Here is a 13,813-nt window from a genome sequence, read left to right as displayed (position 1 = left end):
CCCTTCTATATTATTTGGAATGTTCTTCTCCTGGTTCTTATGAGGGGACAGCTATCTAAATTTTTTTTTCTTGGTAGAATTAATAGTTAGAATGCCTGACAGACAGGCACTGTGTGGTCCCTTTTGCTCTCTGGGAATTGAGCAGCAATGCTTGTTAATTGTTAGTGCATTTTCTTTTCTTTTTTTTCTTTTTTTTTTTGTCTTTTTGCCATTTCTTGAGCCGCTCCCACGGCATATGGAGGTTCCCAGGCTAGGGGTTGAATTGGAGCTGTAGCTGCCAGCCTATGCCAGAGCCACAGCAACGGGGGATCCGAGCCATGTCTGCAACCTACACCACAGCTCACGGCAACGCCGGATGGTTAACTCACTGAGCAAGGGCAGGGATGGAACCTGAAACCTCATGGTACCTAGTCGGATTCGTTAACCACTGCACCACGACGGGAACTCCCTGTCAGTGCATTTTCAAACTTACTTTGATATATTAATCATGTACATAATCTCTTTAAACAACTTTAGTGAGTTATAATTCACATACCACACAGTTTACACAATTAAAACATCTAATTCAGTGGTTTTTTTTGTGTATTCACAGGATTATGCAGCCATCATCACAATCTAATTTTAGAGTATTCTTGTGTTCCCTAAAAGAAATCCAGTGTCTACTAGGAGTCACTCCCCTTACCTTGTTTAAGGTCTTTTTAATGAACTGTTGTTCTCATATCAAGAAGCCTATCCCGGAGTTCCCTTCATGGCTCAGCGGAAATGAATCTAAGAACCATGAGGTTGTGGGTTCGATTCCTGGCCTCACTCAGTGGGTTAAGGATCTGGTGTTTCTGTGAGCTGTGGTGTAGGTCACAGATGCAACTTGGATCTGGCGTTGCTGTGCCTGTGGTGTAGGCCGGCAGCGGTAGCTCCCATTAGACCCCCCTAGCCTAGGAACCTCCATATGCTGCAGGTGTGGCCCTAAAAAGCAAAATAAATAAAAGAAGTGTATCCCTAGGTTTCTGTGGGTTCTTATTCCTCTCAGAGATTTACCAGGGTCTTATTCATAGTCTCAGCACTCTGTTTATTGGATTTGGTTTTGCGTCCTCTGTATAATTGAGCTTTATAAAGGGCTGATCCATGTCAGGGCCCAAACCTTGGTAAAAGACAGGAGCGTAGGATGTCTCTCTGCTTCCCTGGAAATTAGTGACTGCTGAGTGATTTTTTTTCCACATTTTTCATCACAGCAAGTTGTGCCCAGCATTAAGAATGTGTTATGACTTTTGGGGGTGTCCCATCACATCTCTACTTGCCAGCTGGTACCTTGGATAATAATATCTTAATGTAGTTTTCTTTTTTTTAGGTAGCCATGTTATTCCTCTGCTGTACCACCTGGAGCTGTAGATTTCCCAAAAGGATAAAGAGAGTTATAGTTTTTTTGCCTTAATATTTCTTTCAAAATTTTGTTGAGACATTTTCATTGGAAACATTGTAACAGTGACTTAAAAATCTCTAGAATTTTAAAGAAATATGTGTGTTAGGATATATATATATATATATCTCATAATATGTATCATATATATAAATATATATTTTAATTAGGATATATATATATATCTCATAATATGTGTCATATATATATATTTTAATTAATACAAAGAAAGTGAGAAATGGAACTCTACTTCCTCATTCTCCAGACAGATGCTCTGATCTCCTTTTTGATTCCATATTAACCATTTGTATTGACTAAACTCATGACACTAGCTTTTAAGGCGCTTTAAGATTTTGACCCCAGTTCTGCCTTTTTGGTCTTCTCACTCACATATATGACCCATCCCATTTAGATGGGTCTCACGTCCCTGGAGCATAACAAAGGATTTCTTTTTTCTCTCGTGCTGGTGCCATGTGTAGAAAAGCCATCTTCTTTTTCTGTCCTGTTTAGCCCTTCACATTTTGACCCCTTGAAGCCTGGACGTTTCCCCCTTTTTCTTTAAACATACTAAGCATATCATATGTGTGATATCTCTCCCATCAAGAATAAATATTCCTCATGCTCGCCTCAGCAGCACGTACAACCACAATTAGAAGAACAATTCTTTGTCTGTATAGACCCTCAGCCAGGCATCCCCTCCCTCCCCCTACAGCGCTTAGCCAGCATCTTTCTATCCAAGAGGCATTCAGGATCATTCATTTATTGAATCAGGTGAGTGGCATTCATGGCAGTAAAGTGAATTCAGGTGAAAAAACAGACACAGACTCATCTGATTAGTGTTGAAAGTTTTTCTGGTTCTAGTAGGCATTTTCTTCTCTTTGCTTCAGATACCTTTAGGTCTCTCTTTTGAAAACATTTAATCTGCAGGTCACCTTCAAAGCATTCTGTGTGTTCCTTCGGAATATAAAATAGGCTCTCCTTTTGTGAAAGAGTCATTTTTCCTGAAATAAGGAATAGGAGGAACATACTAGAAAGTGGTAGGAGAAGATGGGGGCAAACCGGGTGCTGACACTGATATTTTCTGCTTGGCTGCACAAATAAGTTGGGGATTCAGCGCTGTCATACCGTTTGCCTTTATCAGACAATATAGACAGTTTGCAGCTTTATTGGTTTTGGAACATCCGTTTAATCTTCTAACTGTGACAGCCTCTTCAGAGCTTCGGTACTCATGACATTAAAACCCACAGTTTCCGAGGCATCATTGTGCATGGAGTGGATTTTCCCCCCAATAAAAACGAATTACATTCTGTTTCTGACAGATGAATGATGGCCCACTCTGCAAATGCAGCGCAAAAGCGAGACGCACGGGAATCAGGCACAGCATTTATCCCGGAGAAGAGGTAACTGGTTCCGGTTATTATATTTGTCAGCGCTGAGAAGCCAGAAGTAGACAGATGCCGTTGCTATTCTTTTCCCCATAAATGAAATAACACCATGGAAGTAGTCGTCTTGTATTCCCTAATAGTCTGTGTTACTGATCATTGGAGAAGAAGTGTACTTGGGTTTTGCGGGTGGGGTGGGAAATGTTATCAAGGAAACTTTTAAGAGTTTGAAAGTTTCATTATTTAAAATTGGCAAGGTGAATTTGAGCTTTTTAAAAAATTATTTTAAGTGTCCTAAACTAGTACATATTGTAATATTTTTTTCACGTTTTCATTATAAATGGTTGTGAATCACCCTGGAGAAACGATCTTACTGAGGTTCTGTCAGGCACCTGTCTACTTTCCTTGGGGACTAGAGTGTGTACCGTTGTCTTTGTTAGTCTTTGTTTGTCTTTTGTCCCCACTCAGCTGTGAGTAGCACACAGACTTGTTTTACCAGTGTCACACTCCTCAGGGACCCTCCAGATACGTTTGCCTGATGGAGCTGGATACTTTTTATATCATAGAGTTTTATAGAGTTACTCCCTTTCAGTTATTTTCCTTCATTTTCTCCCCTGTTATCTTTTCTTTCTACAAACTATTGTTACTGATCCCAGGATTGTCACCTTGTGATTCAGCACATTATGTTTAAGCGTAATTTATGTAAATCCTTAATTTCTATTTAAAACTTGTTTGGAACCCTAACAGTAGTCAGACTGGACTATAAGACAGTGACTGAAGACTATGAGATGGTGACAGCTGGTTTGAACTACTTGCTTTTGCCTTGTTTGAGCGTTGGCAAGTGTGGTGAGGGCCTGTGGGTGGGATCTGCACCTTGCCACTGTCCATGCCCATACCTCAGGCTGGAGTCTCTGAAGACAGGGGCCTTTGAAGTTAGGGCTGCAGTGGAGACATTTGACAGGGATCAGGTGAGAAGAGTGTGGAGTAGGGATTGAGCAGAGGTAGAAGTCCACCTGTGATGGACCTTTGAAGCTGGGCTTGTCCGAACTGTCTTGCATGGGGCTGGAAAGGCCTTCATGCCCACATCTCCCTCTGTCCCCAGAACAAGCTGCCTGAGGAAGGGCACAACCTTGGGCTCGGTTGGGAGGGGGGCGTTCTGCTGTGCAGGCTGACCCTGATGGAGCCCATTGCTACAGGCTGTGTGCTGACTGCTTTCCTCACCGCCAGGCAGCAAGCCCTCCCTTGAAGGGAGATCTGGGGACAGTGGTGCTGGCTGAGGGCTTCCGGACAGGCCACCCCATCCTCAGAGTACATGTGTATTCCTGTGGCCCCTTCATGATGGATGGGGCCCATGTGGTCACCATTCTACCAAGTGGCAGGTTGGTCTCCTCAAGGAATGGTGCCATTTTGGGGGCCCAGGATTGGCCATTGTAAGTGGCCAGCTGGACCTTGGGTGGTGGCAGTCAGCTTTGCTAGCTTAGCCTTGGTAAGTGGGGCCCATGCTGCTTGGCTCATGCGAAGCTTCCGTCTGTTGCTACTGTGACCACATCGTTTATGTCCTCAGCGTTTCAGCTCTGGGTGGCTGATGACTGAGGCTGGGCGGTGTCATCTGGGCAAGTCATTCTGTCAGCTGATAGGTTAGTATGTCTTCTGTGGCAGGTGCTTTCCCATGGACACCCACATGCGGTGGAGAGATTGGCGTTCTCTCCCCTGTTTGTCACCCACAGGTCTCTCCCCTAAGACCTTCTAATCCCTGATCTTCCCATCTTTTTCCTTCTAGGCCTCTGACCAGCTGGCATGGCCACTTGCTTCTGCCGTGAATCTATGCATAGTCTAACCTCAGGCTACTTCTCTTTCCACTCAAAGTGGGTGACCAGGTACAACGCCTGAACCTCCATCCACTGGGAGTCTTTCAAAGCCGTCCCTGAATGAGGCTGCAGCACAGTCCATTTTCGGCTTACACCCCCTTTCTGACTCACCCATTTGCAAACCAAGCTTCTGCTTTTCCTTCTGCTTTCATCCTGCTGTCCTTAGTCATCAGCTGAGGCGGGGGTGCTGGTGCAACAGGGGTGGGCCCCCTGCTCACGCAGTTTGTGTATGTCCTCCACTTCTGTGTGTGCTTGGTTCTGGATGTGTACCCCCTCCATCTTACGATGGATTGTTGCTGGTCCCACCCAAATTTATACCTGGGTGGGACTGGCAGAACCTAGTTTATGATGGGCAGTTTCAGCCCCATGTCTGTTTGCTACCGCTGGGCCATGCCTTCCATATTTACCAGGGCCCATAGCACACCAGGCATTGTTTTTCAAAGGCATGTAATTCTTTACGATAGATGGCATGGCTTGGCTTCAGAACCCCAGAGACCAGCATTGTGATTCTCCCAGTGTGGCCACAAACCCCTCTCAGCCTCTCTACCCACCAACAGTGTAGGGTTTGCCGAGTTGTATGGCCCCCTGCAGCAGGGCTGCTTGTGCTGCAGATTGGAACTGCCTAGGCCTTTACTTGAGCCACACTCACAGCCACAGCCCTTGGTGCCACTTTCTAAATGAGCTGCTGTAACATTGTGCTGCCTCCTGAGCCTGAAGAGGCCCTCCTGGAATCCTGCCTCCTTCTTCACTGTGGGAGGTGGAAGATGCAATGATTCGGGATGTCTTGGAACTCTCCAGACCACCGACTCCTAAAAATGGGGTGGCTGTGGTAGGCCCTGAATCTTTGCAGGGTTTAATCTCTCACCCTTGAGTGTATACATTTTTACCAAAGCTTTTAACTTGATCAATGTGACAATCTCAGTCATGCAGTGGAGCAGTATAATGTTCTGCATATGCCAGAAGGTCAAGAGCACTGAACTGTGTTGACAGTGAGTGGGAGCGTTAACACAACCCAGTGGCAAAGGTGATCAGAGCTAGTCCTCATTCTGATTGGGATAGGAAAGAATACATTCAGCAAATCAGTTGCTGCACACTTTGTACCTGAGGTCATATCAGTTTGCTCTAACTCTGCTATAATACCTGGCACAGCAGAAGCAATCAAGAGTTGCTGCTTGATGGAGCTAGTGGTGGTCTGTAGTCATCCTCCAGGATCCACATGGCTTCTTTAGGGTCCAGGCTGATGAGTTAAACAGAGATATGATAGAGCAGTCATCCCCATGTCATTTGGATCCTTAGGGTGGCACTTACCTCCAGCATTCTCCCCAGAGTCATACTGTTTCTGATGCTCATGGATGGTGGTGGTGGTAATTTCAGTGGCTTCTGCTTGACCTTTCCCATTTTGATGGCTCCTACTCCACAGATCAAGGACCTAGTGTGACATGGCGCCATCTGCTAATTTTGTCAATTCTAGTGATACATTTGGGGGCTCGGGAAATGACCACTGGCTGGATCCGGGGACTCAGTGGTCCTACTGTAAGCCAGACCTTGACCAAGATTTTGTGTATTGCCTTGGCTTCATATCCCCAACTCTAACGGGGAATACCAGGATGAAATATCCAGTCTCCAAGTGTCAATGCAGATACTGTGTCCAACCCTCCTTGGGCTGTGTGGCTTCTTTCGCCAGTGTACAGTTATCTGAGCAAAACGGCCATAGGTCTCTATGGGAAGGACAACGCCGTCGTGACTACTTCTGCTTTAATAGTGTTGCAGGGCCCTTCTCCTGGGATCTGGCCACCTGTTCAGTCAGTGGACTTCAGCCCAGTAACTTGATCAGGTCTGGCCCTGGGCAAGGGATTATGACTGTTTTCTGGAACAACCCTCCTTCAGTCTCTCTGTTACTGATTCTTGATTTCTTCCATTGGTACAGACTAAAGCAGTACTCTGGTCAGCCACTCATTTATTTTGCACCTAAGAATACCATGTTGTGAAAAGCACTTCCATGGCTCCATGTGAGTCAGGTCCCCTTGGTTGCTACTTCGATCTTGCTGGTCATAATGATCATTGTGTGACCCGGCTTCTTATAATTAGTCCCATCCTCTGGCCTCTCTCACTGCAGAGTCCTGTCATCCCTGCTGCTGGCAGCAAGCTCTGTGCTTGGCCACTTCTTATAGTCAGCCTGGCCTGCAGAGGAGGCCACCGCTGACCTTTCTAGTGATATTGGTGCCCCTTCACCAGCACCTTTTGGCCTTGGTCACAGACATGTCCTCTGGGCCTTCCCATGGGCTCTGATTATCTAGAATATTTTCCAGTCGCAGATGTTGTAACCATCCCAGTGTGCCCATTTCCTTGAATCTTTGAATTCCTTCCTCCTTTGTCTTTCACAGCAATTTTGGTATTTTACTCAGTGTGTGTGGGCCATCACTTCTTTATGCTTTTAGGAGATGTCTTTTTTTTAATTAAAAAAAATTTTTTTTAATTACTCAAATGAATTTATCACATCTGTAGTTGTATAATGATCATCACAATCCAGTTTTATAGGATTTCCATCCCACAACCCAAGCATATCTCCCCACCCCCCAAACTGTCTCCTTTGGAGACCATAAGTTTTCCAATATCTGTGAGTCAGCATCTGTTCTGCAAATGTCTTAGTGGGGAGTTCCCAACATCTCCTGATGTCCTTGAATCCTGAATGCTCCCAAGTCAGTACAGGCTTCCCTAACCAGTTGTGTGTCCTGGCCCTTTCGATGGAGCGCTCCCAGCATCTGGGCCTGTGTGCACTCCTGCTGCTGACACGTATTGTGCCTCCCATCCTTATAGCTCCTTTGGGACATAATCTCTCCTCTTAGCACCTCCCAGCTGTGAAATATGAAACCAGTTATGCTGTGAAATGACAAGGAGAGCAGATGGGTGCAGAGAAGTGGGGCTTGGGGGCGAGGACAATGTTGCCCTCAAAGGCTTTCTTTGTCAGACAGGTGAGTGCTTGCTCTTAATAGACAGGGATGGCCACCTGGGTCATCAGAACTCCCCTGTCCTCATCCTGGGTTTCCACATCCCTGACCTTGGTATAACAGACCCACTTGGATGGCTATTAGTCTTTAAGATCCGCTCACTCTGACAGGTAGGCCCCAGGCTTGGTCCCGGTGCCCTCTGACCTCTCACTGTAGGTGATGGGAGCCTCTCTGTTTTCCGTACCTGGCTTCCAGCTGCCCTTCCTCCTCTGCTACTGCTACATGTCTGTAGATCAGCGGTTCTCCAATTGAGGCCTTTTGAATAACATCAGCATCATCTGGGGACTTGTTAGAAATAGAGTCTCAGCTGGGCTCAGCTGCTGAATCAGTACTCTGGGCGTGGGGAGCAAGCAATCTGAGATCACACTCAAGTGTGAGGAACATGGTAGAGCACCGGTGATGCTTTAGCCATAGCCATCATCCCATTATCCAAACAGCTGCCAGTCTGTCATAGTCTTCAACACATGGTGCATTGCACCTGCTTCCATTGATGCAGCCTCCCAGTGCAGCATCTTTGAAAGTTTCAGTTGGTGTGTTAGCTGGTGCCTGGGGCCATGTGTTCCACCTGCCACCGTGATGGGTTCCTTGTTGCCAGTTGGCCGGAAGTGGTTCAGCTCCAAAACTTCTCCTGATCTCCTGCTTTCTTGGATCACTTCTGGTACCAACTGTCACACACTGGATGTTCCAGAAGCAGATGCTAAGATGAAGTTTGGGGTGCATGCTGTTTCTTAGGGACCTTCACCTGTGAAAGGAAGAGGGCATTAGCAGAACTGGACAAATGGATGAGTTGGACTATGGGTCAGCCCCAACCAACAAATCCCCCCATCAACCGGGTGGTGATCCAAGAAATGAGTATTGTCAATTCAAGGTGAGCTGTAGTGGCTGGGTGTTTATACCTCTACCTCACTCATTGCACACCTGATGTCAGGTGAGGGGCTCTGCAGTTGACACGGGTCCTGAAGGAGGTGACAGTTGGAGTCTCTATCACTTCGTACCTAGTAATTCCACTGATGCCTCTGTTGCTCGCTCTTTTCCTTGTCCTGTCTTAAGCTCCGCACATGTTCTGTTCCACTGTCTCTTGGCTCCTCCTGTTTTTACTCAGCATATTTAATCCTTTCACTTCTTTTCCCCTCTCTATTAAAACCTACTGCTATTACTTCTGAGATTATTCTTCTTGCACTTTTTTTGTTTGTTTGTTTGTTTTGTTTATTGGGAGGTTAGCCAAAGGTCACTTCTTGTGTTATTTTACAAATAAAAGGAAGGTAGTCATGGAAATTTGATCTATATGTTGTCCAAACCCCTTGTATTGCACATGAGAGGAAATGTGTTGGATACCAGTGACTAGCTTGCCCATTTTTATCCATCTAGTTAACGGTAAAGTGAATACAGTTCTTTCCTACCAGTTTGTGAAGGAACACAAAGAAATCTTTTTTGTAAGATGTGAATTTAGAAAGTACAGTCTTGGGTGTTCCGGTCATGGCTTAGTGGTTAACGAATCCGACTAGGAACCATGAGGTTTCAGGTTCAATCCCTGGCCTCACTCAGTGGGTTGAGGATCTGGCATTGCCGTGAGCTGTGGTGTAGGTTGCAGACCCAGCTCGGATCCCGCGTTGCTGTGGCTCTGGTGTAGGCTGGTGGCTACAGCTCCGATTGGACCCCTAGCCTGGGAACCTCCATATGCCACGGGAGCAGCCCAAGAAAAGACAAAAAAAAAAAAAAAAAAAAAAAGTACAGTCTTATTTTTAAATAAAAATATTTTGCTACTTTACTCTTAAAGTCATTTTTGTTTTTTTCTGGTAGGCCATCAAGCCCTGTCGTCCTATGACCAACAATGCTGGCAGACTTTTCCACTATCGAATTACAGTCTCACCTCCTACAAACTTTTTAGTAAGTTCCTAACAAAATCAGATGTCATTTGTTTAAAAAAGTGAATAGGTTCTGGAGTTCCTATCGTGGCTCAGCGATTAATGAATCCACCTAGGAACCGTGAGGCTGTGGGTTCGATCCCTGGCCTTGCTCAGTGGGTTAAGGATCCGTGAGCTGTAGTGTAGGTTGTAGACGTGGCTCGGATCCCACATTGCTGTGGCTCTGGTGCAGGCTGGCGGCTACAGCTCCGATTAGACCCCTAGCCTGGGAACCTCCATATGCTGCGGGAACAACCCTAGAAATGGCAAAAAGACAAAAAAAAAAAAAAAAAAAAAAAAAAGTAAAAGGTTCTATGTGTATAAATGGGTTAAAATGTGAATAGTCTAAATATGGATTTAGTTCTTAAATGTTCCTTCTTTTAAAAATATTTTTGTGCTGATAAAAATGGTCTTTATTGAGTACCCTGCTGGCATAGTGGATTCAGCCTTGTCACTTCTGTGGCTTATTGTCACTGCTGTGGCTTGGGTTCGATCCTTGGCCCCGGAACATCTGTATGCTGCAGGCATGGCACAAAAAAATTGGCCTTTATCATAATGACTTTTATTTTGGTTTCCTCTCATTATTACTACCTTCTGGCTTAAGATTAAAAATGGTGTGCTATAATAATGGCATAAAGAAGAGAGTCTCTGTGCTTAGATCAACATTGAATGTTTTAATTAGTTTTCAGCTACTTGAGATCTTTGATATTACGCAGGAGGTGATTTGTTACAGAGTAGGATGAGTTGGCATCTCCTTGGAGGGTCTGGGAATGGAGTGATGAAGGGATGAGTTTCTGGCACCCTGTGGCCTTTCAGAACCCTTCAGGCTGTTGCTGGTCTTAACTGTCATGATACTGAGTCTTCTCTACTGTGAGCTTTGATTCGACTGTGTTATTATCTTGTTCTTGTTAGGAATTCTGTTAGTTCAGAAATATAGTTCAGTAAGACTAGAGATGGTAGTATTGTGAGATTAAATAAAACAAGTTCCTAGAAAATGAAGCCATGTAGCCCTTTTTTTCTTTATGGCACTTATAATAAACATTCTTGATTGTCTAGTATACAAATATTAGTGAAGCCAGAGAATTCCACCAAGCAGGAGAATTCTAGCTAGAATTAAACTCTTATATGAAGTCTCTCCCTGGTGTTTGGGAAAATGTCAATAGGAGTCCATACATTTCTCCTCTTGGTTGCTTTGTGTCCCGATGGGTTTCTGCACATGCAAATCATGTCATTTGTTCATGCTTTGTCTTTCTGTTTGCTTTTAGACTGACAGGCCAACTGTTATCGAGTATGATGATCATGAGTATATCTTTGAAGGATTTTCTATGTTTGCACACGCCCCCCTGACCAATGTAAGTATGTGCTAATGGGCTGCTTTCTCCTTCCCTGTGCCACCTCTCCTCCCTTCATTCTTTCTTTCTAAAAGTCAAACTGAATTTCTTTTCATCTAACTGCTAAGTGACAGTTACTTTGTGTCCCTCTGCCTGAGCTGCAGGAAGTCAGCAGCAGTGTGTGTCAGGTGGGAGTATGACATCTGTGCAAATGAGTCACAGGTTTGGTCCACATTAAATGGTGTAAGTAAACATGTGTCAGAATAACATTTTGAGAGTGTGAAAGATTGAAAAAGAAGGATAAACTGTGGAGTAATGTGTCAAAGCTATTTTGGGTTGGGTGTCCTTCAAAAGAAAGTTGGAAAGTTTTAAGGAGAAGCTACTACTTAGTCTCAGAGCAATAGGTAAAGAAATAGTGCTTGTTCAGGATATCTGGAGCCTGAATTAATTTCTGCTCCAGTTTTCTGCTTTTGAATCCAAGAAACAGAGCTTCTTTAAGAGACTTTGTCTGACATAGACAATTTTGTCTGACATCCACAATTTTCTTATTCAGGCGTTAAGGCTGCTTTGTTGGTAATCAGTTCAAATGGAAGTTCTGTATCTGTGAGTCATAATCTTTCTGCCTCAAAGCTGGCAGTCTTGGGAATTGTCGTACTTATTCTGTATTGCAGTTGGACCTGGAGTGGAATTCACTGGTGGTTCAGGAAGGAAGTGTAGCGGTATCCTTGAGCCAGTCCAGATGCTGCCGTAGAACTTTTTGAATTAAAGTGGAATGTTCTTTAATCCTTGGTTTGGTTATAAAAAAGTGCATTTGCAATTTGAAAAGTTATTTTAGTACTGTTTACTTAAAACATGAAATTCTGTCCCATTGGAGAATAGATTCTTTGCCTAATCTTGTTCCTTCTAAAATACTATTTTTTATTAGTAGACATGATTCTATGGTAGTGAAACTAATTTAAAATCTGTTGATTTTTTAGTGAGATTTTCTTTATGCCACAGTATATTTTATCCTAGAGAATTTTCTTTGAGGTGATTACATTGTAGGAATAAATGCATTTGATAATACATATTACATCTACCTCTAGGGTAGACCATAATATAGAAAAGGGTACAATATTGCACTGTTTTTTCAATTGATGTATAATAATATTAGTTTCAAGTGTACAATGTAATGATTTGATATTTGTATATGTTATGAAATGATCACTATGATAAGTCTAATTAACATACGTCACCATACGTAGTTACAAAATTATATATTGAACTAGTCTTAAACAACGTTTATGAAAAAGCACTAGGAAATTTTTGCATTTTGAAGGTTTCTTATTTTCTTACTTTTTTTAATGTCTCAATTAGGCACTCAAACCCTATATTACCCCAGATCTCATGGTCTTAGAGTTGGAAAAGCCTTTATTTATTTGATTGCGATGTTGTGCCAATTTCTGCTGTACAGCAAAGAGACAGTCATACATATGTATACTTTTTAAATATTATTGTCAGTCATGGTCTATTCCCGGAAACTGGATATAGTTCTCTGTGCTATACAGTAGGACCTTGTTGTTTATCCATTCTAAATGTAATAGTTCGGAGCTATATACCCCAAACTCCCAGTCCATCCCACTCCCTCTCCTCACCCCCCTTGGCAACCACAAGTCTTTTCTTAATATCTGTGAGTCTGTTTCTGTTCTGTATATAGGTTCATTTGTGCCGTATTTTAGATTCTCCATATAAGTGATACCATAGGGTATTTTGACATTCTTTTTCTGACTTACTGCACTTAATATGAGAATCTCTAGTTGCATACCTATTGCTACAAATGCCATTATTTCATCCTTTTTTGTAGCTGAGTAGTATTCCATTGTATCTATGTAGCACATCTTCTTAATTCATCATCTGTTGATGGACGTTTAGATTGTTTCCATGTCTTGGCTATTGGGAATAGTACTGCTGTGAACATAGAGGCACATGTATCGTTTTGAATTAGAGTTTTGTCCTGGTACACCTAGGAGTGGGATTCCTGGATCATATAGTAATTCTTTTTTTTTTTTTTTTTTTTTTTTTTGGAGCATGGAAAAGGTTTATTGCAGGGCCCTATGTAACTGAGCAGGACCCCCATCATGTCCTCTACTTGCCTTTTTATCTATAGAAAAACTTTAGTCAAAGGACCAAGTTAATCAGGGAAGTGGGGAAAAAAAAAACAGAGAAAAACCCAGTAATTCTGTTTTTAGTTTTCTGAGGAACCTCCATACTGTTTTCCATAGTGGTTGTAGCAACTTACATTCCCACCAACAGTGTAGGAGGGTTTACGAATAACAAACCCTCTCTAGCATTTGTTATTCGTAAACTTATTAGTGATAGCCGTTCTGACCAGTGTGAGGTGATACCTCGTTGTAGTTTTGACTTGCATTTCTCTGGTAATTAGTGATATTGAGCACCTTTTCATGTGCCTGTGGGCCATCTGTATGTTGTCTTTGGAGAAATGTCTATTTAGGTCTTCTGCCCATTTTTTGATTGTTTTTTGTTTGTTTGTTTGTTTTTGTTTTTGTTGAATTGTATGAGTTATTTGTATATTTTGGAAATTAAGTCCTTATCAGTTGCGTTGTTTGCAATTATTTTCTCCATTCTGTAGGTTGTCTTTTCCTCTTTCTTTCTTTCTACGGTTTCCTTTGCTGTGCAAAAGCTCATAAATTTGATTAGGTACCACTTGTTTATTTTTGTTTTTATGTCTATGGCCTTGGGAAACTGACTTAATAAAACATTTGTATGATTTTTGTCAGAGAATGTTTTGCCCATATTGAAAAGGACTTCGGAAGTCATCTAATTCAACTCCCCCTACCCCAACATAATACATTTCTTTCTTTATTTCTCAGAGGGCTTGCAAATAAAAAAATTGGTTGTTGTGGAAA

General features: G+C 43.0%; 1 protein-coding gene across 14 annotated transcripts in view; it reads left to right on the top strand.

Moving 5' to 3' along the window:
- The window catches only part of DROSHA (drosha ribonuclease III), a 120,869-nt gene that overhangs the window by 22,505 nt on the left and 84,551 nt on the right, over positions 1–13,813 (top strand). For all 14 annotated transcript variants that reach the window (XR_014831091.1, XM_085002022.1, XM_085002018.1 and 11 more), the window contains 3 exons: positions 2,734–2,814; positions 9,473–9,559; positions 10,842–10,928. Coding sequence is in view for 13 of the 14 variants with exons in the window: in XM_085002022.1 (XP_084858148.1) it covers positions 2,734–2,814; positions 9,473–9,559; positions 10,842–10,928 (255 nt within the window). In the remaining variant the exon portion in view is untranslated. The remainder of the gene's footprint in view (positions 1–2,733; positions 2,815–9,472; positions 9,560–10,841; positions 10,929–13,813) is intronic.

This window comes from Sus scrofa, chromosome 16 (assembly GCF_054392235.1).
Source record: "Sus scrofa isolate SSC_HxYL_T2T_F1_AM1 chromosome 16, Sscrofa_HxYL_maternal_Yorkshire_Landrace_v2.0, whole genome shotgun sequence".
Lineage (NCBI taxonomy): Eukaryota > Metazoa > Chordata > Mammalia > Artiodactyla > Suidae > Sus > Sus scrofa.
Note: the sequence above shows the minus strand (reverse complement) of the source record. Positions and strands in the feature narration are given on the sequence as shown.